The following is a 26,828-nucleotide window of genomic DNA, read 5'->3' as shown; positions in this document are numbered from 1 at the left end:
AATACTATCCCCTCTCGCTTTTTGGGATTTACTTGCTTGTCCAATTTCTTCGCAGGATGCTTTTTTCTTGGCAAAAATCATAGATTTTCAAAAAATATTCAATACATGTCACACCTAAATTAGGCCGTGGGATACAAAACCATCGACGAGGCTAACGGTGTTCCTTTGTATGCGGCCGCTCTAAAGCATCCAATCAGTTGAAGCTAACATTTTTTCAACATACAAATGATTAAAGTCCGTAAAATTACTAGTCTGAATATGATCGAGCGGTTTCATTGGTGACACGATATACTCTAGTGTTCAGTCAGTTATCCAGATTTGTCGTTAAAAAAAACTAGATAAGACTACCCACATCAAGGATGTTTGTAGGTGATTCTTGGCCTATGTGGAGGTTATTTGTGAGAGGGATGGATTAGTGGGTGTTGTAGAGGATGACATGGAGGGTGTTCATTCTTAAGGATTCTTGGGAAAGAATGGGGGAATGGTGGGTCCTTTCTTTTTTTTATTTAGTTTAAATTTAATAAAATAATTATAATAAGGTTATTTGTGGGAAGGATATATATGTTATTGTTGTGGGTAAAAAGTGTTTGTGGGAAGAATAAGTGAAAAACTGATGTGGCATGCTGATTAGGCTGTTTATAGAAAGGATAGCCTTTCCCTGATGCGGATAGTCTAATTGAATTAACTCTAGATTCAACTAGAGATATTTAAACAAAACACCACCACCATAAACAAGAATTATCCCAAAAGAAACCTCATTACACACACACATTTCACCTCTTCACATCCTTTCTTCTTCCTCAAAACCCTAATCCAAACCTCAATAAACCTCTGAACAAATCAACCAATCACACACAAACATGAGCAACACAACCGATACACTAGCTCAATTTCAACAAATCACAGGTCTCCATGACACCGATCTATGCACCGAGATCCTCTCAGCTCATCAATGGAACCTCGAACAAGCAATTTCAACCATCACTTCATCATCATCATCATCATCCGATTTCGAACACATTAATCCAACAAACAACTTCGAACACTCCGAATTCATCCCCGATAACACTGCAGGTCCACCAGACCCTCCAGGTTTAGGTTTAGCATGGAAACTTATTTCGCTTCCGGTTTCGATCGTTTCCGGAAGCCTAGGGTTAGTTTCTGGTGCGGTCGGGTTAGGTTTATGGGCTGTAGGTGGTGTAGTATCCTATTCACTAGGTATGATTGGGTTAAATAACTCCGGCGAGGCGTCCGATACTCTGGTTGCGGTGTCGGGTTCGGTATCGGAGGCGAGGGAGTTTGTGAGGCGGTTTGAGAGTGAGTATGGGGATAGGGGGCCGAGGTTTGTTGCGGAGGGGTTTATGGATGCGTTAGAGCGGTCGAGGCGTGAGTTTAAGTTGTTGTTTGTGTATTTGCATTCGCCGGATCATCCGGATACGGAGTGGTTTTGTGAGGGGAGTTTGTGTGATGAGGTTGTGTCAAGTTTTGTGAATGAGAATTTTGTGGCTTGGGGTGGGAGTGTTAAGGCGAGTGAAGGGTTTAAGATGAGTAATAGCTTGAAGGCGTCGAGGTTTCCGTTTTGTGCGGTTGTTATGGCTGCTAGTAATCAGAGAATCGCGTTGCTCCAGCAGGTATATTAACTTATGTTCTTAAAGAGTGTCATTAATCCAAACTAGTTTATAAGAGTTATGATCTATGACATTGATGTGGCCTTAGAAGGGTTGATCTTCTATACTTTAATGCAGTGATGAATGTACTTGATGGCCTATTACATTTGGTTCTGTACACTGGATTGTTGGTTTCCCCTTTTGTAAGCGGGTTAGGGATTTAGGGTAATTCTTAAAGGAAACGGTTTACAAATGGTATTTCATTGGTTGATGTAGGTAGTGATTGGTTTATTAATTTGAGTTGCTTAGTGCATTAGGAAGTTAATAGTTCTTGAAGTAAAGGCGCTTTGTAGTCGTATATCAGGTTAACACATGTCGTGAGAAACTTTCTGTTAAAATGATGTGATCATGTAATATTGTAACGACAAGCTTGGTTTTCTGTTATAGTAACTGTTGTTCCACATGTCAATATGTCATATACTTGCTTAAAATGGAAGATGCACTTATTTGAGTTACTTTTTATTTTGTTTTATATATTTAATGATTGGTTCAGTATTACCTACCTTTTCAAAACGTGTGATCATCCTTTTGAGTTTGGTTAAATTTTCAAGATTAAATGTATATCATGTATACTTTTGTACTCCGAGGGTAATCTGAAAAGCAAAGGTATAAAACATTTTTTTTCTTATTCAGAACATTTAATACCTTAATTGAATTAGAAATCTGCCATTTATTTTGTGCAACTATGATGAACATGAACCTTTTGCCCATCCTTAAGCATTTATTTCTTATTTTGGCATTACTATATGTAGAAATGAGCTTACCCTAGGCTTACCTAATGTGACATTTTATGGATCATGATTCATGTTAACATGTTCCTATTAGTGCACTCACTTCTTATTTATCTCGCGAATGCACTTTTTTTTGTGGCTTTGCGCCTTGCGACTTTGACTGCTATGCCTACAAGAATTATCTTCGGGGTCTTTGCTCAGATTTTTATCTGATTGAAAGCTTTGGCATGGGCTTTTGGTGTAAAAGCTCGATTTAAGCGCATGCTATGTTCTTAACTTCTTATATTACAGTTTGTTTTTTTATTCTGGTTATTCAAGATCTTTAATCACTTTCAAAACGCATATGTCAACACTCCCATGTAACAAAGAACTGTGTGGATAACACTGTTGACTAGCTCTAGACCTCCAGTATACCATCCATAAGACAAAATATACGTCTATTACATTCTTGGGCATATACTTTTCTAGTTTAAATCAATAACATAAAATCCTGCACACAAACTATTTTGAGGAGTGAAAGCTAGACACTTTCAACCCTTTCCATCTGTTCATATTATTTAATGGTTATCTCAGAAGCTATATAGTTTTTGTTACATTTGGCTTTTTTCTTTCCTTAGTTATCCATTATATCCTTTCTCATGATCTTGTATCTTCTATAAATAGGGTTGTTACCTTTCAATGAAATAAAACATGAATTATATAATTCTTTGGATCTGATTACAGTCTTCTAAGTAAATGTTTTGTGAAATTTTACAAGGGTAACAAGGCATATCATATATTTTTATTTGTTGTAGGTTGAGGGGCCTAAATCACCAGAAGAAATGCTTACAATGTTGCAGAGGGTTGTTGAAGAAAGTGCCTCTGTCCTTTTGCCGGCAAGACTTGATGCAGAGGAGCGTAGAAACAACATGCGATTGAGGGAGGAACAAGATGCTGCATATCAAGCTGCACTAGAAGCTGATGAAGTATGTTAGATTTACTTTGTTTATGTACCGCCTCATCTGATGATTAGGACTTAATCAATGACCAACCATTCAGATGCAAATACTTACATAGAATAATTGAAGGCGAGTGATCAAACGAGAAACTAGCATATGTCAACCCAAACGCAAAACCCCGTTTCGACCTGAACCCACCCCTCAATCCGTCCATCTTGCTAGGAGTGTAAACTAATCGAGTTGCGTTTGGCTCATGGGAAATTTTGCAAGCTCAAGCTCGGCTAGTTTATTGTTTATTGATTATTTTATTTATATACATGTATAGCTATATGTATATAGGACCAGGTTCATGCGGGAACTCCTCCGAGTTGCGAGAACTTGAGAACACCGATGGAAATCCTACTTCCCTTGGGAGTTTTGCAACCAAATTTTGCACAAACGTAGATGAACATCTAACTAACACATCTGTAAAAAAGAAAAAGAAAAAAAATGCCAAGCCAGCATTTATTCGTCATTTACACTGAGCGTAAATAAAATTTACACCAACCGTAAAAAAATGCAAATTTGTTTTACACTGATGTAAATTTCTTTTACACCAATGTAAGTTGGCGTTCACATTTTTTTCCAAAAGAGTTGCATAATTTTAAACATTTTTGGCGATTTTTTTTAAAAACTTTTTTTTTTCAAGGAGTTCTCACGGTTCTTACAATTCGGGGCAGTTCTCATTTTAACCTTTCCCTATACATATATATATTAATAGTTATAATTTTATATATATAACATGTATATATTAGTTATTTATTTTTGTCATAATATTTATATAATTATTCTTATTATGCAATATATATTTTTTATTATATTATATTGAAATTTATTATATGTATAGTCGTATATAAATAATAGGCTCGGCTAGGCTCGCGAGCCTAGTCAAGCTCATTATATAAAGCTCAGTTGCTCGGACTCTCGTTTATTAAACATGCTTATTTTTAGGTTCGAACTCGGGTTCATTTAAGCTTGACCCGATTCGAGCTTTTAGCGAGCCGATCTCAATGCTCCGCTTGTTTACACCCTTAATCTCGTTTAATATGAATATTTCATTGGCTTTGGTTGCTTAATCATTTTTTTATGCCAAAACAGGCTCGGGAACGGCAGAGGAGGGAAGAGCAAGAACAAGTAGAAAGGGAAGCTGCTGAAGCTGAAAGAAAACAGAAGGAAGAAGAAGAGGCTCGTGAAAGAACAGCACGTGAAGCTGCAGAAAGAGAAGCTCAATTAATCAAATTAAGAGAGGAAAAGTCTCTGTCTTTGGGCCCTGAACCTGAAAAAGGGCCTGATGTTACTCAGGTATTCTATACTCTTGTCTTGACTTCCTTGCTCATGCTAATATATGCGCATGCTAGATTTTTATAGAAGAAATGTGTATAAATTTTGTAACTGTAGGCTTGAGTCTTTGCTGAGAACATATGACTAATAGAATGTATAGTAAAATGCCATTTTTGTCCCTGAGGTTTGGCCAGTTTTGCAACTTTTGTCCAAAGGTTTGCTTTTTTCGCATCTGGATCCAAAAGGTTTGAACTCTTGCCATTTTCATCCGGCTCACTAACTCCATCCATTTTTCTCCGTTAAGTCAGGGGTATATCTGTGATTCTGTCTTTTATGTTAACGTAACGGACAATTCGGTCTAACAGATTCGGTCAAGGGTATTTTAAATGCTTGTACATAAAGTGAAAAAGGCCGAATTGCTCTTTAAGTTAACTGCTCTTTAAGATAACAAAAAGACAGAAAATACCCCTGACTTAACGTTGAAAATGGATGGAGTTAACAAGCTGGATGAAAATGGCAGGATTTTAGACCTTTTGGATCCAGATGCGAAAAACAAGAAAGTCGCAGAACTGGCCAAACTTCAGGGATGAAAATGGCATTTTACTCTAAAATGTAGCTTGGCATCAGGGATGGTTTTTAACTTTTTATATAATCAGTGAACAAAAGACCTTATGATCAGAGAGGTGACAGTGATTTTAAAAAATAAACCTATCTTAGGTTGTATTGATTAAAAATAAACTAGTGGCGACTTCCAATCGTTTGACCTTTTTCCCCTTCTAGTTATCTTAGATTTGACCTATTTAATCGAAATTAATCATTGAGATGAACTTCTAATTTTATCATTGGTTGATGTAGGTATTGGTGAGATTACCCAACGGGGAGCGAAAGGGAAGGAGGTTTCATTCTACTACAACGATACAATCTCTATACGACTTTGTTGATTCTTCCGGAACCTTGGAAATGGGAAGTTACACTCTTGTCACCAATTTCCCTCGTGTTTTATACGGTCCAGACAAACTATCGTTAACACTCAAAGAAGTTGGATTACATCCTCAAGCTAGTCTTTTTGTCGAGATGAAATCATGAGATTGGTCATGGGTACGGCGAGTCTAGTTCATACCTTGGCCGCAACTGTATGTGCTATAGGATTTCCTTTTTCTTTTTCATGGCGTCAACAAGACCAATCATGTGTTTAGGACCTTGTTTTGCTTCCGGGCAAATGCATATCCCAAATGTTGATTGGTAGTATGTATCATGCAGGCCGAAATGTAATGTAATAACGTACAAATAAACTCGTCTGACAAACAAATGAAACAGAATGATATTCTAGATTGGATGCGCCCCCCCCCCCCCCACACCCACACACACACGTGCGCGCACCCAACTAAGCTAGGGGTGTTTATCGAATTGGGATCTGGGAAAGTGGATTCAATCGAATTTGAAAAACTGATTTGAATTGGGATTTTGGGAAAGTGAATTCAATCAAATTTGAATTAGATTTTGGAACACTGATTTCAATCTGGGTTAAATCAAACAAACTGAACAACGAGAAAAAAAATAAATAATAACAAAAATAACAGCAACAAGACTTGAGCTCGAGAGGGGCCTGGTTCTCAGATCCGGCTCAGGCTTTTAGGTCTGGTTAAAAACACTCATAAATTCGTAACTTGAGGGGTTGGGTTCTTTAATTTGGCTCTCAGTGCTTTAGGTCTGGCTCAAAACTCTTATAAATTTGTAACTCAGATTCGAAACCAAAATTTGGAAATCATATTTGAAATTTGGTTTCTTGAAGTTTGATTTGAATATGAAACACCAAATCATATTTAAGTTTGGGTTTTTAATGTTCGATTCGAATACAACACACCCTACGAGAGAGTTGTGGTAACCATTGCGTAGGGACTTGAATGATGAGTGATGATTGTATAATCCAATTATTGCAACAAATTTTCTATTTATAGAGAGAAATTTGACATCATAAGTTACAATACATCTTGCCTGGCAAATAACAACAAATTTATGGGACGCACGTTGATTGTATATTTGTATTGGTGATCATCAATCCGAAACGTTAGTAGACAAAACATCCTTATTCTTAGGAATCGTAAAACCAATATATCTTTAAGTTGTTCCAGTAGTACCAGAGTTCAAACCTTAGGAGCATTGTTAAAAAAAAAAAAAAACAGTTATTATTATTTTTTTTTTGGAATTATGATGCTCCAAACTTCTCAGGTTTCAGTCACCTTTGTAATTTGTTTAGTTAACTTGATATAATATGGTGCGTTCAACTTTATAGGTATGGTTTATAGATTGTAATCGCTCAAATCGCATATAGCGTATATGCAGTAGATTGTTTTTCGTTTTAACACTCAAAGAATAAGGTTTACATACTAAATTTGGAAGAAAAAAACTAAACAACCATAAGATGATAAAAAAAATGTTTGTTACTTTTTTAGACACAAAAACACTAATAGCACCCACAATAAAGCATATTTAGACCATGGGGTGTGGGCTTGGGTTTGGGGCGTTAGAAGTCAACCAACGCCGCTTTAGCCACACCGATCCAGCGTGGGTAGCGATGTTGCCCCGCTGGCGTGGCTATGAAGCCTGGCGTGGGGCGGGTTGGAGAGATGATGTGGATGGCTAGGATTGGCTAGGAAAAGTAAGACCGTTTGGGGTGGCCGTTGGGTAACGGCTAGACTAAAAAAATATTTCTTTTTCACACTTATAAATACTCACCTATTTTCTAAAACTTTTTTACCATTTCTCAACTTTTCACCTTCTTCAATCTCTATATATTTTTTTTTATAAATTCAAACCATAATCGTCTACAATGCATCCGTTTAACCGAAACCTTGACCCGAACAACCCTTTCGCTTTCCAAGAGAATCCGAACCCTAGCCCTCCACAAAACCGCCAACCACCAAACCCAACCCAAATACCCCACGGCCAACCACAAGGTTTGGTATACTCACCTTGTCCCGAGCTAGCCGGAATGGCGTCGTATATAGGGGGCGTATTTTCACGAACTTTCCATACGACGAAACATCTATCCAATTAACATATCCCAACCGGATTCCGTACCCGAAACACAACCGCAAGACGTTGGTGGTTCGTCATCCAAACCGGCCAAAAAAAGAAGTCACAAAAAACGGATGAAGAGAAAGCAATAGCGGCCGCTCAACGAGTACAAAAAAAGTGGACGGCTCAAGAAGAAGTTACTTTGACGAGATGTTATATTGACGAATCGCAAGATTCGATCAAAGGTATTTTATATATAACAATATTATTTTTTCGTTTTATTATAATTTTTTATAACGACTTTTTTTTTTTGAATAAGGAATGCACGACACCGCACAAATTTTTGGGATGCTGTAAAAAATCATTCCACATACAAATGCAAAGCAAGGACGTGTATCGTGGAAATGTTAGCCTCCCGTCCAAGTGGAGTGAAATAAATAACTAGGTCACCTTGTTCAGTGGTTGTTTCCATAAGGCGAAGAACTCACCAAGGAGCGGTGAAACCGAAGCCGACTTTATCCAAAATGCCATGGTCTCGTATAGAGATAACAAGGGGGTCGAGTTCAAGTACATGCATTGTTGGAATATATGTAGGTACGCTTCTAAATGGGCAACAGTCCCTACTGCTAGCGATTCAAATATATCCAAAAGGGCAAGAACACCCTCGTCCCAAGCTAAATCTGATGCTCGTGATCAAGAGCTTGATCTAAGTTTGGATGATTTTGAGGATTCTCTTTCCCCCACCCGATAGAGACACTTCAAAAAAGCGGGTTCAAAGAGGTAGATCAGGCTCGGCATCGGGTTCCGCTCCTAGTTTGGCTTCGGGTAAAGGTTTGTACTCCGACAAGTTGGATGAAATTGGGACGAAAATTGACACATTCAATTTCATCCAACAACAAACGGTCAAGGTGAAGAAAAGTATCCAAGCGGCTCGCGAAAAAAAAGGCATCTCACAAAGAAAAACTTGCGGATATGAAGTTTCTCGCCATGAACGTCGATCACCTTAGCGGAGCAGAATTGGCAACGACGTTAGAGATGAAAAAAGAGATCTTGCAAAAATATAACATGGATAAATGATGAAGTTTTTATTATTATTTTTTTATGTACTTGTTTTTTATGTAGTTTTTTTAGTTAGTTTGTTTATTTAATCTAATTAAATGAAATTTTAATTAGTTTAAAAAAAATAGCATGCCACATGTCCACCCACGCCAGCTAGCCCACGCTACTACCACACCCCACTTTTGTGGGGTAGCTTGGTGGAGCCCATCTCCGCCACATGCCAACCCAAGCCTCAAACCCAATCCCCACTCCCAGCAGTCTTAGAGGGTGTTTTAGGGGTGTCACATAACACTTTCCTAAAACTTTCTCTATTTTGCCATCTCACAAACAAGACACCTACCAAAAATTTATCTTCTCTCTCGTCTCTCCTCTCTCATACATCACACTCATATACCTTTCTTCCTTTCATTTTTTCTTATTTTTTCCTCACATACATTACTACACTCTCTCTCCTTCACATCATACCCTATCTTTTTGAAAACACCAAAAAATACCTCTATTGTGGATGCTCTAACATTTGATATGCAAAAATGTAAATGACATTACAGCTCATAATATTTACATCGACGATTGAAGAATGACATTTAGAAAAGACAATGACATGTTTTACAAACATAAAAATCATTGTAGAAAGTTATGGAAAAAAATATAAGTAATAAAAGTTAAATAGTTATCATCTAAAGAGAACTATTTGTGATATGATGGAGGAAAATAAAAGAATTAGACAAGAAGACATGGAGTATTTGTTTGTGGTTTATGAGAGATTGTATTATCTATTTTGCCTATAAGATAATATAAGAAGAATACGTATAAATTCTCTCCTGCATAAACCACAAACAAAGAATACTCGATTCGATTTGTAAACGAGCCAAACACGAGCAAAGGTATGCTCGTTTTAGCTCGGCTTGTAAAAGCCCTAGTTAGAGTAGGGATGGGCATTTTGGTACCGGGTACCGGTACCAAACCGGGTATATTCAGTACCGGTACCGGTTCTTATTTTCCTCTTTTTTCCGTATCAGTACAGTACTGGTATTTACGGGTAAAACATCGATAAGTATCAGTACCACTTTTCCCTGTTTTTCGATATTGATACATTCGGTCCCCAACAGGTGTGTAAAATTAGGTTTGGCTTTCTCATCAAGCCAACCTTTGTTATGAGGTTTGGGTTTCTCATCAGCTATCCTCCAACCTTCCTTTGTTGACGTCTCCTCCAATTCCAAACTTTCCGTTGTTTATGCCAATCCATCTTCAAATTGCCAGCCATTCTTAACAACTCACTCACTATCATCCATCATCAATCAATCTCGTAGAGGTGATTTCACACGGCTGTCGAACGAGTAAGAGAAGATGTCGTTGAGGATAAAGGCGGTGGTGGACAAATTCGTAGAGGAATTGAAGGAAGCTTTAGATGCAGACATACAAGACAGAATCATGAAGGAGAGAGAGATGCAGAGTTACATTGAAGAGCGTGAACGAGAAGTCGCTGAACGTGAAGCCGCCTGGAAAGCTGAACTCTCTCGTCGCGAGGTTTCATTTCCTTCTTTTTTTTTTCTTCGTAAGTAAACCCTAGGTAGGTTTTCTATGGAGTGGCTTTGCTGCTAGAAATTGGAGATTTAGTTTTAACTTTTTAGTTAATTCATACTCAATTTGTGAGAGTACATGTAGGAATACAACTTTGGTATGATAATGTGGCAGAAAATTATCATAATCCCCTAATCTGTTCTGAGGAGGGAGGAGACAGGGAACACTTTTTATATAGATTGATGATCATATGAAACAGTTTTGTGGTTGTAACTAAGGACATTGTTTCATGATCGTATTAATTAATGATTGTAGACTGCAAACAGACTGATGTTATTTAGCAATACCATAGGTTTAGATAGGAACAGACTTCTTCTTGTTGATGGATTAAGATTTATTCATTATGGAATGGAACTTTGAAGTCAGTAGCAGCAGTTGAAATCCTTATCTCCCAGATAGATAGTTAGAAGTACGAGTTCTTGCACATGAGGATGCACTTTTTATATGCTGATCGAAATATCAAAAAAGCGTATCCTTTATGCTCTGAAAAATTTGTGATTAATAATCATTTCTAGCAAATCATAGAAAAGGTAGGAGGCATACTTGGTGAAAGCACAAGTCATTATCATATGCACGACAATTAAATTTGTTAAGTTTTACATTACTGAAAAATAACGTAAGACTGTAAGAGTATATATGTCATTCGGTTAAGGGCCGAGCACGAGCTTGCCTAAGCTCAAGCTCATCTTGTTTGAGTCAAGAGATCACTAGCTTGGCTCATTCTGGTTACATAATAACAGTGATTATATAAATTTAATTGAAAGTTATATAAATAATGTTCTAGTTTAGGCTCGCAAGCCCTATAAGATCGATATGTGAAGCTCGGGCCAGAGCTCGTTTAGGCTTGGCTCGATTAGTGAGGTGATCTTCAGTAGCTCATGAATGGTTCATTTCTTTACCCCCTTCTTTCGGTAGGTTTGCCCTTGCCAATTATAGAAAGCAATATTTGCTGGAATGATTTGTGATGCACAAGTTTCACTTCTGCTTGTGGTGGTTGAGAAATTTTGTTCTTCTGTTGTTTGCTAAAGCGGTATTTCTTCAGATTTCTTATGGTGGCTTATGTGTTCAGGCAGAAATTGCTAGACAAGAAGCAAGATTGAAGATGGAGAGAGAAAACCTGGAAAAAGAGAAGAGTGTTCTTATGGGGACAGCATCCAACCAAGATAATCAAGATGGGGCTCTTGAAATTACTGTAAGTGGTGAGAAGTACCGATGCCTCAGGTTCTCCAAGGCCAAAAAATGAGGTTCTGCGTATCAATCAAACGAATTCGTCTTTGTCGGGTCATTCGTTATGTAAATCTTGAAATATAATTGTTTCAACCCGCACATCAACTTTGTCATGGTGGTTTCTTTTTCGAATCCTTTGTGCTATTTGAAAAGGGTGTTAAATTGGTCGTGTTCGTGGGTCCAACCAAGATAATCAAGATACGACACAAACCCGAAAGTTTGACAAAAACCCGAACACAATATTTGCATGTTGACATAATTACGAACTTGTTTAACCCGATTGTTATTATTTCATATTTTAACACTCCACAATTATAAATTTATAACTAAAATACAAAGGTGTATAAAACTATTATATATTATATTATAAATTATAAATTTGTAACACAAATGGGCATTAGCTGGTTGTACTGCATGCTTAAAGTGTGTTATGTGCATATTTGTGTTGTATCCTGAGTAATGTTATGTGTACATTTGGTATTTGGAAGTCGCGTGTCCCTTTGCCACGCATCCTTGCAACGTGTAAAACCCTAAAGCTTCACATTTACTCTCTCTCTGTCTCTCAGAAGACATAAGTCTCAAACAATCACTTGATTAGTCTTAGGTAATCACCTAAATCCTACCACCGAATCAGCAACTGAACAACCGATTTTCAGTGGTTTTCCAGCGATGGCGATGGCGCCGGTCCCAGGTTCGTCATACATTTTTATTGTTATTGTGAGTTGTGATACTTTATTCTATCTTATAATCTTCCATGGGGATTTGTAGGGTTTGTTAATATTGTTTGTGTTTAACTGTTTAGAGAGAGAGTGAGAGAGAGACTAGGGTTTATAACTCACAGAAAAGGCATAAGTTGTGCCTCCGGTAAGTTATCCAGATCGTGCTAGACTTCGGTACATAGGAAGGCGATCCTCATGGTGGTGTTTGTTTCCCAGATTGTAAAGCAGTGATGGTTCAATCGACACTGTAGGGAGCAACATACAGGCAATTGGGGTAAGTTTCCTTCTTTTTTCACAATTTTACGAGTTTCAGCATAGCTAGGTTTCCACGGTCCTTAACCTGGGCTTTTTTACTTTTTTTACCTTTTATCTTCATGATTAAGTGGCATGATTTTGTGCTGTTGCTTGTTTGATTTTAGTAACTCGGTTCTTTTCTGATTTTGTGGTTTTGGTTGTTTGAAGGCAGAGGTGAGTATGTTAGATTGTGATGCTTCATTTGCCATGAATTAAAAAATGAACCAGCTCCCAAGAAAAATAGCATGTGAATTTGTGAATTTTTTTAATGTTATTTGATTCTTTATGATGAATCGAAGTCACCTTATGTGTGGTGTTCTTAATCCCCAATTTTTGTCTAGATTATCTGCACCGGATTGGTTTAATTTTCCACAAATTGAAACTAGATGTTGGTGACACTCTTTTTTTTACTAATCTCGAGTGCAGTTCATCAATACAATTGCTAAGACCATGTGTAGTGGCAAAGAAATTGGGCGTTTTTTGCCCCATAATGCCAAACCACGCCCACCACACCGCTCCCTAGGCGTTTTCTTGCAAAAAGTGGCTTGGGCGTTTCATTTAAAACCCATGTTGATCAAAAAGTTAATTGAATGGGCCAATAGGAAATTAGAAAATAGAAATGGGTAATCATTGGATGGGGCATTATTGGGCATTATATCACTACACCCATTTTAAACTAATGCCCCAATGCTGATTTATATATATTAATAGTTATAATTTTATATATAACATGTATATATTAGTTATTTATTTTTGTCATAATATTTATATAATTATTCTTATTATGCAATATATATTTTTTATTATATTATATTGAAATTTATTATATGTATAGTCGCATATAAATAATAGGCTCGGCTAGGCTAGGCTCGCGAGCCTAGCCAAGCTCATTATATAAAGCTCAGTTGCTCGGACTCTCGTTTATTAAACGTGCTTATTTTTAGGTTCGAACTCGGGTTCATTTAAGCATGACCCGATTCGAGCTTCTAGCGAGCCGATCTCAATGCTCCGCTTGTTTACACCCTTAATCTCGTTTAATATGAATATTTCATTGGCTTGGTTGCTTAATCATTTTTTTATGCCAAAACAGGCTCGGGAACGGCAGAGGAGGGATGAGCAAGAACAAGTAGAAAGGGAAGCTGCTGAAGCTGAAAGAAAACAGCACGAAGAAGAAGAGGCTCGTGAAAGAACATCACGTGAAGCTGCAGAAAGAGAAGCTACATTAATCAAGATAAGAGAGGAAAAGTCTTTGTCTCTGGGCTCTGAACCTGAAAAAGGGCCTGATGTTACTCAGGTATTCTATATACTCTTGTCTTGACTTCCTTGCTCATGCTAATATATGCGCATGTTAGATTTTATAGAAGAAATGTGTATAAATTTTACAACTGTAGGCTTGAGTCTTTGCTGAGAAACATATGACTAATAAAATGTATAGTAAAATGTCATTTTTGACCCTGAGGTTTGGCCAGTTTTGCGACTTTTGTCCAAAGGTTTGTTTTTTTCGCATCTGGATCCAAAAGGTTTAAACTCTTTGCCATTTTCATCCAGCTCATTAACTGCATCCATTTTTCTCCGTTAAGTCAGGGGTATTTTTGTGATTCTGTCTTTTATGTTAATGTAAAGGACAATTCGGTCTAACAGATTCGGTCAAGGGTATTTTAAATGCTTGTACATAAAGTGAAAAAGGTCGAATTGCTCTTTAAGTTAACTGCTCTTTAAGTTGACAAAAAGACAGAAAATACCCCTGACTTAACGTAGAAAATGGATGGAGTTAACGAGCTAGATGAAAACGGCAAGATTTTAGACCTTTTGGATCCAGATGCGAAAAACAAACCTTTGGACGAAAGTCGCAAAACTTGCCAAACTTCAGGGATGAAAATGGCATTTTACTCTAAAATGTAGCTTGGCATCAGGGATGGTTTTTAACTTTTTATATAATCAGTGAACAAAAGACCTTATGATCAGAGAGGTGACAGTGATTTTGAAAAATAAACAGTATCTTAGGTTGTATTGATTAAAAATAAACTAGTGGTGACTTCCAATCATTTGACCTATTTCCCCTTCTAGTTATCTTAGATTTGACCTATTTAATCGAAATTAATCATTGAGATGAACTTATAATTTTATCATTGGATGATGTAGGTATTGATAGGGTTGTAAAAGAACCGAACGAACACGAACAAGGCAATGTTCGTGTTCGTTCGTTAAGGAAATTAACATGTTCACGAACGCATACCGAACATAAGTTTACGTTTGTGTTCGTTTGTTAGAGAAATTCATTTGTTCACGAACAGTTCGTGAACATTGATCTCGAACACAAACGGACGCAAACAAATAACAACGAACGCAAACGAACATTTAACTTGAAAACAAAAAATAAAAACACCGTTATCCTTAAACATTGGACATAAGTGTTAGGATTTAGATCACACACACACGATCAAAAAACAAAAGCAATAAGAAAAGTAGACACGAGATTTACGTGGTTCGGTCACAGTGTGTAACCTACGTCCACGGAGCAACTAGGGTTTGTATTTTATTGAGTGATAATGATTACAAGTACAAGAGATATTTATAGGCTAGAATTAGGGTTAGTCCCATGCTAAACAAGTAACTAAACATCTGGGCCTAAAACACTTAAAATCCATTAGGGTTAGGGCCGGCCGAACCCTTTCCCTTCTCTCTAATTCTTGGCTAGCCTTAATGGGTTGGGCTGAAGACAACATCTCCAACAATCTCCCACTTGGTGTCTTCGGACCTCGAACTGCACCATCTCTTCTGTACTTCTGTAAATGAAAATCCTTCTTGATCTTCAAAACTCCCTAGCTACCCCGCCTTCTAAACCTTATTCCTGAAGGCCAGCTAACTTCAGCTTATCCAGCACCACAACCTTGGTAAACATATCTGCTGGATTCTTAGCACCCGGGACATTCTTCAAACTGATTGATCCTTCACTGATCAATCCTCTGACAAAATGATACCTCATCCATATGTGCTTCGTCTTCCCATGATAAACAGGATTCTTTGCAAGTATCACTGCACTTTCGTTGTCACAATACAACGGGTAGTCAGCTTGATTCTTCCTTAACTCTTTCAGAAAAGCTTTCAACCATAGTAGTTCTTTACTGGCCTTAGCTACTGCCATGTATTCAGCTTCTGTAGTAGATAAAGCCACACTTTTCTGAAGTCTGGACATCCAACTCGCTACTATTCCTCCCACTGTAAAGACATATCCTGTAGTGCTTTTAAATGTATCTTTACAGCCACCCAGGTCAACATCTGTATAACCCTTGAGAACCACATCCTTTCCTTTAAAACACAACCTCATCTTTGACGTACCTTTCAAATAACGAAGCACTCATTTAACTGCTTCCCAGTGTTCTCTTCCCGGATTTGACATAAAGCGACTGGCAACTCCAACTGCGTGTGCTATGTCAGGTCTCGTGCATACCATAGCATACATTAGACTTCCTACAGCAGATGCATATGGAACTCTAGCCATATAAGCGTTTTCTTCTTCTGTTCTGGGACACCGTTCTTTAGTAAGCTTGAGGTGACTTCCTAAAGGCGTGTTTCTAGGCTTGGTCTTCTCACTGTTCATACCAAATCTCTCTAACACTTTCCCGATGTACTTCTCCTGGGATAGTGTCACTGAGCCATCTTTCTTGCTTCTGGTTATACTCATCCCGAGTATCTGTTTGGCTGGACCCAAATCTTTCATCTCGAATTCTTTGGACATTTGCTTCTTTAACCTGCTTATTTCTTTCATATCAGAACCTGCAATCTATGTTGTCGAAGGCGCAAGGCGCACTCAAGGCGCACAAGCCTTGCCCGGAGCCTAGGCGCAAGGCGCTTAAAAAGCGAGGGCGTAAGATAAGCAAGGCGCATATATAGAAAAAATAAAAAAAAATTATATATATAATAGATGTAAAAAGTTAATAACATAAGTTTTAATAATAACCACCTAATAATCTAACTACAAAAAGTTTTATAAATTAAAGATATCTTAACTTTTTATACTTTTATACAAAATGTAATATGAAATCTGCATTTCTAGTGTGCTAGGTTCACTTTTAGGGTCAAAGTCTATGTATCAACACTATCATCAGTAAAAGTCAGGCTTTTTCACTGTTAACTGTTCATGAACAGTATTAAATACCCTTTTATCCGGTTTAAAGATAAAAGCAGGTATCATTTTTTAACTCCCATCTCTTTTCTACCCTTCTTCTCCCTCCATAAATCTGCAACAATTCCAGCAAGTTCGGGCTTGCTTTTGGCCGGAATCTGGTTGGAAAGTCACCGGAAAGTTGTTTTTGGCCAGAATCTGGCCGGAAGAGCGCCTGTAGTCACCTGCGCCTAGCTCCAAACGCACGCCTAGATGCTGTTTTTTGAAAAAAGTCGCAGCTCTGCGCCTGAGACTCCACCAGGCGGTTTGGCCACGCCTCGTTGCGCCTAGGCGCGCGCCTGGCTCGCTTTTGACAACATAGCCTGCAATTAACATATCGTCAACGTAAAGTAACATAATGATATAAGAGTTGCTGAACTTCTTCAAATAGCAGCAATGGTCAATCTGACATCTCTTCTACCCTGACCTCTTCATGAAGTTATCAAACTTCATATACCACTGTCTGGGTGCCTGTTTAAGACCATACAAACTCTTCTTCAATTTGCAGACACAGTTTTCTTTCCCAACAACCTTGGTTGTGCCATATAAATGTCTTCATCTAGGTCACCATGTAGAGAAGCTGTTTTCACATCTAATTGCTCTAGATGCAACTTTTCTGCGGCTACAATACTAAGAACCAACCTGATGGTAGTCATCTTTACCACCGGAGAGAAAATCTCATCATAATCAACTCCCTTCTTCTGCTGAAACCCCTTGACTACTAAACGGGCTTTGTACCGTTTAGAACCATCGTGTTCTTCTTTGACCCTGAAGACCCATTTATTTTGTAAAACTCTTTTATCTGGCGGAAGCTTTACTAAGACCCAAGCCTTGTTTTCATCTAAAGAGCTCATCTCATCCTTCATTGCATGCTCCCACTGAAGAAAATCTTTCATCTTGACTGCCTCAGAGTAGCTTTCTGGTTCACCGTTTTCTGTCAAAAGAATATAATCAACTGAAGGATTATATTTATTAGGCGGTTTACCAACTCTGGTGGATCTCCTACCCAATTTTCTGATGGGTCAGGCTGCTGTGGAGGCTGTTCTTCTTCATGCTCTGAGCTCGCACTGTCAGAGACTTCTCCTGTCTCATTATATCCACCTTCAAACTCTGGTCCTATGTCATCTTCAGAGTCTGATTCGGGTTCTATAACTGGTTCATTCTTTTGACCATCAGTGTCAAACTCAACCACTTCTTTCTGAACCTCTGACTTCTCCGAATTCCTGTCTTTGTACAGCTCTGCTTCATTGAATTCGGCATGTTTGCCTCTGACTAGCTTTCTGCTTTCATGACCCTAAAGCCTGTTGCCCATTTTATCATACCCATATCCAACGAGCGTGTCCTTCTTTGCTTTGGCATCTAACTTGTCACCTTCAAGATCAATATCATAAGCACTACACCCGAAAATTCTCAGGTGATCATACTCAACTGCTTTTCCCTTCCATTCTTCCTGAGGAATCTTGAATCCCAATGGTACCGAAGGCCCACGATTGATAAGATAAGCCGCGGTGTTAACCGCATCAGCCCAGAACATTTTTGGGAGCCCTGCATTCAATCTCATACTCCTGGCTCTCTCACACAATGTTCTGTTCATCCTCTCTGCAACCCCATTTTGTTGCGGAGTTCCTGGAACTGTATTTATCATCTTGATCCCTCTCTCAACACAATAATCTGTAAATTCTTTACTGATGTATTCACCTCCGTTGTCAGACTTCAAGCATTTCACCTTCAAATCAGTTTCAAGTTCAACAGCAGATTTCCATTTCTTAAATTTATCAAAAACTTCAGATTTATGTTTAAGAAAGTAAACCCATACCTTGCGTGTTGAATCGTCTATGAAGGTCACATAATAGCGAGATCCTCCAGGTGAAGCAACTGATGTCGGCCCGTACACGTCTGAGTGAATCAGCTCCAATTTCTGAGCTTTTAGTGCTCTCTCTGTCTTCACAAAAGTCACCTTCTTTTTCTTGCTTAGGATGCACGGTTCACAAAACTCAGACTCGACCTGTTTCAGTTCTGGAAGCTTTCCCTTGGTAACGAGCATCTTCATCCCCTTTTCACTCATGTGGCCGAGTTGTTGATGCCATAACTTTGATAGACTCGGCCCATCAGATACTGCATTAACCCCGTCAGTTGGTACCTCAACCATGTATAGTGTACCTCTCTTCTTTCCTCTTGCAATAACCATATTGCCTTTAACAACTTTCCATTGTCCTCTACCAAAGTGGACATCATATCCCTGATCATCAAGCTGACCAATGGACTGTGTTTAAAAAAGCGCGCTTGAAGCGAGCTTGAAGCGATGAAGCGATGACGCGCTGGAAAAAACGCTTTTTTGGCTCTGAAGCGTTACATTACGTGAAGCGAGCTTTAAGCGGCGAAGCGATGAAGTTTCGAAGCGACGCTCCAGCCAATCAGATCACCATTTGGGCCATTTTTTAAACCCAACAGTCTTTACAAGGTACATATCGACCTTATATCGACGATATAGCGACTTCCTATGTGAAATCCGGCGACAAATTCTGGCGACGGAGTTGCTTTCAGTCGGAAACAAGGAAGAAGGGGGAAGAAGAAGAGAGATGCGACTTTTAGGCTTTTAGGGTTTTTATAAGTTAAGGTTTTTAAACATTTAACCCCTCTATCTTTCATTAGTTTACATTCAGTCCCTGAATCTTCTAACTTTTTACTTAAAAAGTGTAAAGATAGTTTGTCTATTTAAACATTTAACCCCCTCTATCTTCAGTAGTTTACATTTGGTCCTTAAACTTTTTAATTTATGCATAAAAGTACAAAATTAACATTATAAAATACATATATTTAATATGGATAGCTATCTTTTATACATATATATAAAATTAACATTATATATAATTATATATAATATGGAGCGCTTCGTATACGTGAAGCTCTCGCTTCGCGCTTGAAGCTTCGCTTAAAGCTTTTGGAACCAAAACGCTTCGGAGCGCTTCGCGCTTTTTTAAACCAAGCCAATGGATATCAACATCCTCTTCAAACCATGAATGACCCGAACATTCTTCAAGGTCCAAATGGTTCCCAATGGTGTTTTTAAGTCTATGTCTCCAACTCCTGTAATATCAAGACTGTGATTATTAGCCAAACGAACTTTACCAAAGTTACCTGTTCGTAGATTCTTCATCTTCTTTGTGCTAGAAGTAGCATGAAACGATGCTCCTGAATCCATAATCCAGTCTTCAACAGTATTTTCGACACAACAAATAAGGGCATCCTCTGAATCTGAGGCTGTGGTAGCATTCACCTCCTTTTTGTCTCTATGTTCTAAAGTGTCCATGCTCATCACAGTTCCAGCACTGTATGTCTTTTCTTGGTTTTGATGTTCTTGACTTGCTTCTTCGTTTTGACTTTGACCTTCCTCTATTTCCACCTCTATTATTACATCTCCCTCTCCCCTCAGTACTGAGCAACGAACTTGTCTCTCCAGAATTCCTCCCTCTTGAGTCCTCATTCAATATCAAGTCACGAACTTTAGCAAAAATGAGGGTCTCAACTGCCCCAGTGACTGCAGTAATAGTTCCTGACCAGCTGTCAGGTAATGAGGACAAGAGCAGGCATGCTTGCAGTTCATCATCTATCTTGAATTTTACTGAATTCAAACGAGACAAGTGAGAATTAAACAAATTAATATGCTCAATAACAGAACTTCCCTCTTTCATGCGGGTGTTGACTAACTCCCGTATCAGAAACACCTTGTTGGCAGGAGACGGCTTCTCATACATATTTGACAAAGCCTCTATGATTCCTCGTGCTGAGGTTTGTTAAGAAATATTGTAGCCAACATTCATAGAAATAGTGAGCCTGATAGTTGACATAGCCTTCTTGTCAATGGTTGTCCACTTATCCGTTACAGGTGTAGGAGGAGCCTCTAAGGCTGCATCCAGATCCTTCTGTATCAGCAAATCCTTGATTTGTATCTTCCACCCTCTGAAATTCTTCCCATCAAACTTCTCAATTCTGACTTTTCCATCTTCAAACATCTTTGCTGAATAACAGAAACTAACCAGAGAACGTGAGAGAATAAACTGAAAAACAACCCTGAAATCTGACCTCGAAAAACGTGCAGAAAAACCCGAAAAACGCAGCAGTGAAAATCGGTACAGAAATCCTTCTGTTTGAGCGGCGGCGGTTGGAAACCCTAATCTGGTTAGCGGCGGCGGCGGTTCTACGGTTCCGGCAAGATGGTAGGCGGCGGCTGGCAAAACCCTAATCTGGGTTAGGTGGCTGCGGCGTACCCGGTTGTCCTGGAGCAAAGCTGCAAAACTGCAGCGGGTCGGTGGGTGTCGGCGGCGGAAACCCTAGCGGCGCCTAGGTGGCGGCGGCGAATCCCTAATTAGGGTTTGCGGCGACCGGCTGGAGGTAGGAGGTCGTAGGCGGCTGGTGTGTGTTCTTGATCAAGAGCCCGAGCTCTTATACCAGTTGTTAGGATTTAGATAACAAACACACGATGAATAAACGAAAGCAATAAGAAAAGTAGACACGAGATTTACGTGGTTCGGTCACAGTGTGTAACCTATGTCCACGGGGCAACTAGGGTTTGTATTTTATTGAGTGATAATGATTACAAGTACAAGAGATATATTTATAGGCTGGAATTATGGTTAGTCTCTTGCTAAACAAGTAACTAAACATCTGGGCATAAAACACTTAAAATCCATTAGGGTTAGGGCCGGCCGAACCCTTTCCCTTCTTCTCTCTAATTCTTGGCTAGCCTTAATGGGTTGGGCTGAAGACAACATCTCCAACAATAATAAGTACTTAAATACAACGATCTAATGATAAATCAAAACACAAGAAGTTTACTACAACCACCAAACGATGAATCAAGTTTAACTAACTTAGACATAATTATCCCAAAATATGTCTTAGAATGCTCAAATTTTAGCTAACTTAGAAAAAATAGGGTTTCAAGTTTTCAATATGTTTAGATAAAAGGCTTATTATTTATTTAATATAATCAAACGAACGTAACAAACATATTACCGAACGTTCACGAACGCGGTCGAATGATCGAGACACGTGTTCGTGTCCGTCCGCTAAGCTAACCAAACAATACTTTTTGTTCGTGTTCGTTCGTTAAGCTAATCGAACGGACATAAACGAACTTCCTGCTGAACGGTTCATGAACGATTCGCTGAACGTGCGGTTCATTTACATCCCTAGGTATTGGTGAGATTACCGAACGGGGAGCGAAAGGGAAGGAGGTTTCATTCTACTACAACGATACAATCTCTATACGACTTTGTTGATTCTTCCGGAACCTTGGAAATGGGAAGTTACACTCTTGTCACCAATTTCCCTCGTGTTTTATACGGTCCAGGGCAAACTATCGTTAACACTCAAAGAAGTTGGATTACATCCTCAAGCTAGTCTTTTTGTCGAGATGAAATCATGAGATTGGTCATGGGTACGGCGAGTCTAGTTCATACCTTGGCCGCAACTGTATGTGCTATAGGATTTCCTTTTTCTTTTTCATGGCGTCAACAAGACCAATCATGTGTTTAGGACCTTGTTTTTCTTCAGGGCAAATGCATATCCCAAATGTTGATTGTTAGTATGTATCATGCAGGCCGAAATGTAATGTAATAACGTACAAATAAACCCGTCTCACAAACAAATGAAACAGAATGATATTCTAGATTGGATTCCCCCCCCCCCCCACAACACACACACGCGCGCGCATCTAACTAAGCTAGGGGTGTTTATCGAATCGGTTTTTGGGGCTCCTTGGAACAATTGAATTGGGATCTGGGAAAGTGAATTCTCGAATTTGAAAAACTGATTTGAATTGGGATTTTGGGAAAGAGAATTTAATCAAATTTGAATTAGATTTTGGAACAGTGATTTCAATCCGGGTTAAATCGAACAAACTGAACTACGATGAAAAAAAAACAAAAATAACAGCAACAAGACTTGAGCTCGAGAGGGGCCTCGTTCTCTGATTCGGCTCAGGCTTTTAGGTCTGGTTAAAAACACTCATAAATTCGTAACTTGAGGGGTCGGGTTCTCTAATTTGGCTCTCAGGGCTTTAGGTCTGGCTCAAAACTCTTATAAATTTGTAACTCGATTTGAAACCAAAATTTGGAAATCATATTTGAAATTTGGTTTCTTGAAGTTTGATTTGAATATGAAACACCAAATCATATTTATATTTGGGTTTTTTATGTTCAATTCGAATACAAGACACCCTACGAGAGGGTTGTGGTAACCATTGCGTAGGGACTTGAATGTTGAGTGATGATTGTATAATCCAATTATTGTAACAAATTTTCTATTTATAGAGAGAAATTTGACATCTTACAATACATCTTGTCTGGCAAATAACAACAAATTTATGGGACACACATTGATTGTATATTTGTATTGGTGATCATCAATCCGAAACGTTAGGAGACAAAACATCCTTATTCTTAGGCATCGTAAAACAAATATATCTTAAGTTGTTCCAGTAGTAGTAGTTAAGACTATCCTTCACCAGAGTTCAAACCTTAGGAGCACACTGTTAAAAAAAAACATTTTTTTTTTTGGAATTATGAATTATGATGCTCCAAACTTCTTAGGTTTCAGTCACCTTTGCAATTTGTTTAGTTAAGTTGATATAATATGGTGCATTCAACTTTATAGGTATGGTTTATAGATTGTAATCGCTCAAATCGCATGGGATATATCAGTAGATTGTTTTTGGTTTTAACACTCAAAGAATAAGGTTTACATACTAAATTTGGAAGAAAAAAAACTAAACCATAAGAAGGTAAAAAAAAGTTTGTTACTTTTTCAGACACAAAAACACTAATAGCACCCACAATAAAGGCATATTTAGAGGGTGTTTTTTGGGTGCATATGGCACTTGCCTAGAACTTTCTCTCTTGCCCTCTCATAAACAAAACACCAACCTCACACTCAAAACATAACTTAAATCATCTATAAAAAGGATATTTAAAAGTTCCAAATACTGAATGTAAAAACATAACAAATATACTCCTCTCACAAACATACGGGTAAGTCTCAAAATTCGCTCTCACTTTAGGGTATATTTAGTAGGGGACACATTGTTAATTCATGGTGGAAATAATTGTGTAAGATTCCATATTCAACCCACAATAATTGGAGTTACATAGGACTTTGTTATCAAAACATGTCAAAGTTATAATGGAAAAATTATAGGGTTATTAGATTTTATCACTCTCAACTAATAGGTAATGGCCGCTCCGACTCCCAATTATCACTTTCACTTCCACCACTCCCAACTTAAGACTTTGTGTGTAGTCACTCCGGAGTTAACCATTCTACAAGAGTTTCTGCAAATCAGATGGAGCGGCATCCAAATCGTAACACGGAAGATGTCATAATTAAGGGATTTCGCAACAATAACATGTTGTCAATTATAGGTCCGAAGTGACACAACACACCAAATGTTAAGTTGGGAGTGGTGGCGGTCAAAGTGATACATGAGAGTGGTAGCGGCCAATACCCAATATTTAGGAGTGATAAAATCCAATAACCCAAAAATTATATAAAATTTTATTTTACAGTTAAACATGAGAACTCAACCTAAAAGACTAGTTTGATAGGTGAGAGAGTTTATTTAGTTTATAAATCTCACATTTGTTGCCCTTGCAATTGATGTAGAACAAGTCTCATACCTTGTCATAGTCTCGGTCCCTAATAATTGGCCTTCCTTAACAGCCAACAACTTGGTCGGTCACGGCTGGTTCCCTAGGGCCAGGCTATTTGACATTTTGGTGTGAATCCTTTTGGAGGCTTATAGTTTATATTTAAGAAAATATAATGTTGTACTGTAAAAACATGTTTTTTTTTTTAATGTGGGAGCTTAATCTTTTAGTTTTATAATCTAAGCTTCAAAGGAGAGAACTATTTATGTTGAGACTTTTAGAAAGAGCTGTAGTTTTTTTTTTTGACAAACCAAACTACTCATGTCACTACTTATATGGTTTTCTTTCTATATTTGTTTATGTTATATATTTATCAACTGCAACCACAGGTCAATAACTATATGAAACATCTCAATTAGAGCTGTAAACGAACCGAACGAACACGAACAAGGCCATGTTCGTGTTCGTTCGTTAAGGAAATTAACATGTTCGCGAACTGTTCACGAACGCATACCGAACATAAGTTTATGTTCATGTTCGTTCGTTAAGAAAATTCAGTTGTTCACGAACAGTTCGTGAACACTGGTCTCGAACACAAACGAATGCAAGCGAACACAAACGAACACAAACAAATAAAAAAGAACGCAAACGAACATTTAACTTGAAAATAAAAAAACAAAAATATTGTTATCCTTAAATATTGGATATAAGTAGTTTAGTACAACCATCAAATCATAAATCAAAACACAAGGAGTCTAATACACCACCAAACGATGAATCAACTTTAACTAACTTAGACATAATTATCCCAAAAAATGTCTTAGCATGTCCAAATTTTAGCTAACTTAGAAAAAAATAGGATTTCAAGTTTTCAATATGTTTAGATAAAAGGTTTATTATTTTTTAATATAATCAAACGAACACGGACGAACGTAATCAAACATATTACCGAACGTTCACGAACGCAGTCGAATGAACGAGACCTATGTTCGTGTTCGTTCGCTAAGCTAACCGAACGAAATTTTTTGTTCATGTTCGTTTGTTAAGCTAATCAAACGAACATAAACGAACTTCCCGCCGAACGGTTCACGAATTGTTCGCTGAACGTTCGGTTCGTTTACAGCCCTAATCTCAATACAAAATAATAAGAAAATTTCTGTTTCAACTTTATATACAAACTTCAGCTTCCATATTTAGCAATGGTTTTATAACTATGCTAGGAATCGTACCAAATGTCTTTACCGGATCAAACTGTATAACGTTATAATTAAATTTATAAAATTTAAAAATACATAAAACCTAAATGTTATATCAAGTTAACTTGTTAATACAATAATATTGTTTTGTTAGTTAAAAGATAATACAAAAAGATATATTATTTTCTTAAACAATGAATGTATATGTTTATTTTATTTTAGTTAGGTAATAAAACATCAATCTAAGTTGTGTATCAATTAGTTAACGCTTTAGTCTAGTGTAAAGCAATAACGCCCATGCCATGTAGTATAGGTTTGGTCGTTTGGGGCGTGAAACACCACCCAACGGAACGTGAGTAGGTGTGAAGGATGTGAAGCGTTTACCAGGTGTGAGAACTCTTCTTTTTTGTTTCAACCAACTAACTTTAAACACGTCACCACACCTTCTTTTTTAACGTTTTTAACTTATAAAGCTTAAACATCATTTTAATTAGTGGTGGATAATGAAAGCGTGACACACAAAAGTTAAAAAATAAGTCATAAAAAAATAAAACCATTATCAAGTCAAAGTTTTAATACAACTAATTCGTTTTGTTATTCATATTTATAATATAAAAGTTATATATTATTTTGATGAGACTAAAAAAAAACAAAATTGAACTTTATTTTTAAAAACAAAAGATTAAAAACATGTTAAACACTAGTGTCATCTTTGATAAAAAGCAAACAGGATAGAGAATAATATACTTTATGCCCAAAAACTATTTTATTTATAGTTAGTTAGAAGGGTAAAACAGTAATCTTCTGTATGAATGTTGGCAAGTATTGCGGAAGTGCTATTCCTCCGAATAAATTAGATGTGTACTTCTACACAAATCACCCTCCAAGTTTAATTTTTTTTTGCATAAATAACCACTACTACAACTTACAAGTAGGGCTGTAAACGAACGGAACAAACACGAACAAGCCTTTGTTCATGTTCGTTCGTTAAGGAAATAAATTTGTTCACAAACGTTCATAAACACTTACCGAACGGGATTTTATGTTCGTGTTCGTTCATTAAGGAAATGAACGTGTTCACGAACGGTTCACGAATAGAACACAAATAAATCGACGAAAGCGACATAGCCTAGCAGGTGGATGGCGGATGAATGAATACCGGAACTTGAAGCAATAATAGTAGAACGGAGGATGACAGTGTTCGTCAATGTGAATATTGAGAAAAGATAGAGGAACGATGTATAAGCACGGAGGGAATCGGGTTTTC

At 37.8% G+C, this 26,828-nt stretch overlaps 2 protein-coding genes across 3 annotated transcripts; both read left to right on the top strand.

The window, feature by feature from the left end:
• Positions 1–735: 735 nt before the first annotated feature.
• LOC110920880 (plant UBX domain-containing protein 10) lies at positions 736–22,394 on the top strand. Of its 2 annotated transcripts, none has more exons than XM_022165106.2 (4): positions 736–1,631; positions 3,193–3,363; positions 4,474–4,677; positions 21,916–22,394. In XM_022165106.2, exons 1-4 carry the CDS (start codon positions 861–863, stop codon positions 22,120–22,122), a joined length of 1,353 nt encoding a protein of 450 aa, XP_022020798.1. In that variant the 5' UTR covers positions 736–860; the 3' UTR covers positions 22,123–22,394. The 2 variants fall into 2 exon arrangements, with proteins under 2 accessions (XP_022020798.1, XP_022020790.1); XM_022165098.2 differs by lacking the exon at positions 21,916–22,394 and adding an exon at positions 5,512–5,987 and having other exon boundaries at positions 741–1,631.
• LOC110920893 lies at positions 9,831–11,712 on the top strand. The gene is made up of 2 exons (XM_022165115.2): positions 9,831–10,260; positions 11,384–11,712. Exons 1-2 carry the CDS (start codon positions 10,081–10,083, stop codon positions 11,555–11,557), a joined length of 354 nt encoding a protein of 117 aa, XP_022020807.1. The 5' UTR covers positions 9,831–10,080; the 3' UTR covers positions 11,558–11,712.
• Positions 22,395–26,828: the final 4,434 nt, after the last annotated feature.

The sequence above is a fragment of the Helianthus annuus genome, chromosome 2 (assembly GCF_002127325.2).
Source record: "Helianthus annuus cultivar XRQ/B chromosome 2, HanXRQr2.0-SUNRISE, whole genome shotgun sequence".
Taxonomy (NCBI): domain Eukaryota; kingdom Viridiplantae; phylum Streptophyta; class Magnoliopsida; order Asterales; family Asteraceae; genus Helianthus; species Helianthus annuus.
The sequence above is the reverse complement of the archived record's forward strand: the minus strand, read 5'-3'. Positions and strand labels throughout refer to the sequence as shown.

Excerpts from the sequence above, each read along its gene's own strand:
- LOC110920880 (XM_022165098.2), top strand. The coding sequence starts at position 861 with ATGAGCAACACAACCGATACACTAGCTCAATTTCAACAAATCACAGGT. Across the intron at positions 3,364-4,473 it reads CTGCACTAGAAGCTGATGAA|GCTCGGGAACGGCAGAGGAG; the intron begins GTATGTTAGATT and ends ATGCCAAAACAG. Across the intron at positions 4,678-5,511 it reads AAGGGCCTGATGTTACTCAG|GTATTGGTGAGATTACCCAA; the intron begins GTATTCTATACT and ends TGGTTGATGTAG.
- LOC110920893 (XM_022165115.2), top strand. The coding sequence starts at position 10,081 with ATGTCGTTGAGGATAAAGGCGGTGGTGGACAAATTCGTAGAGGAATTG. Across the intron at positions 10,261-11,383 it reads CTGAACTCTCTCGTCGCGAG|GCAGAAATTGCTAGACAAGA; the intron begins GTTTCATTTCCT and ends TTATGTGTTCAG.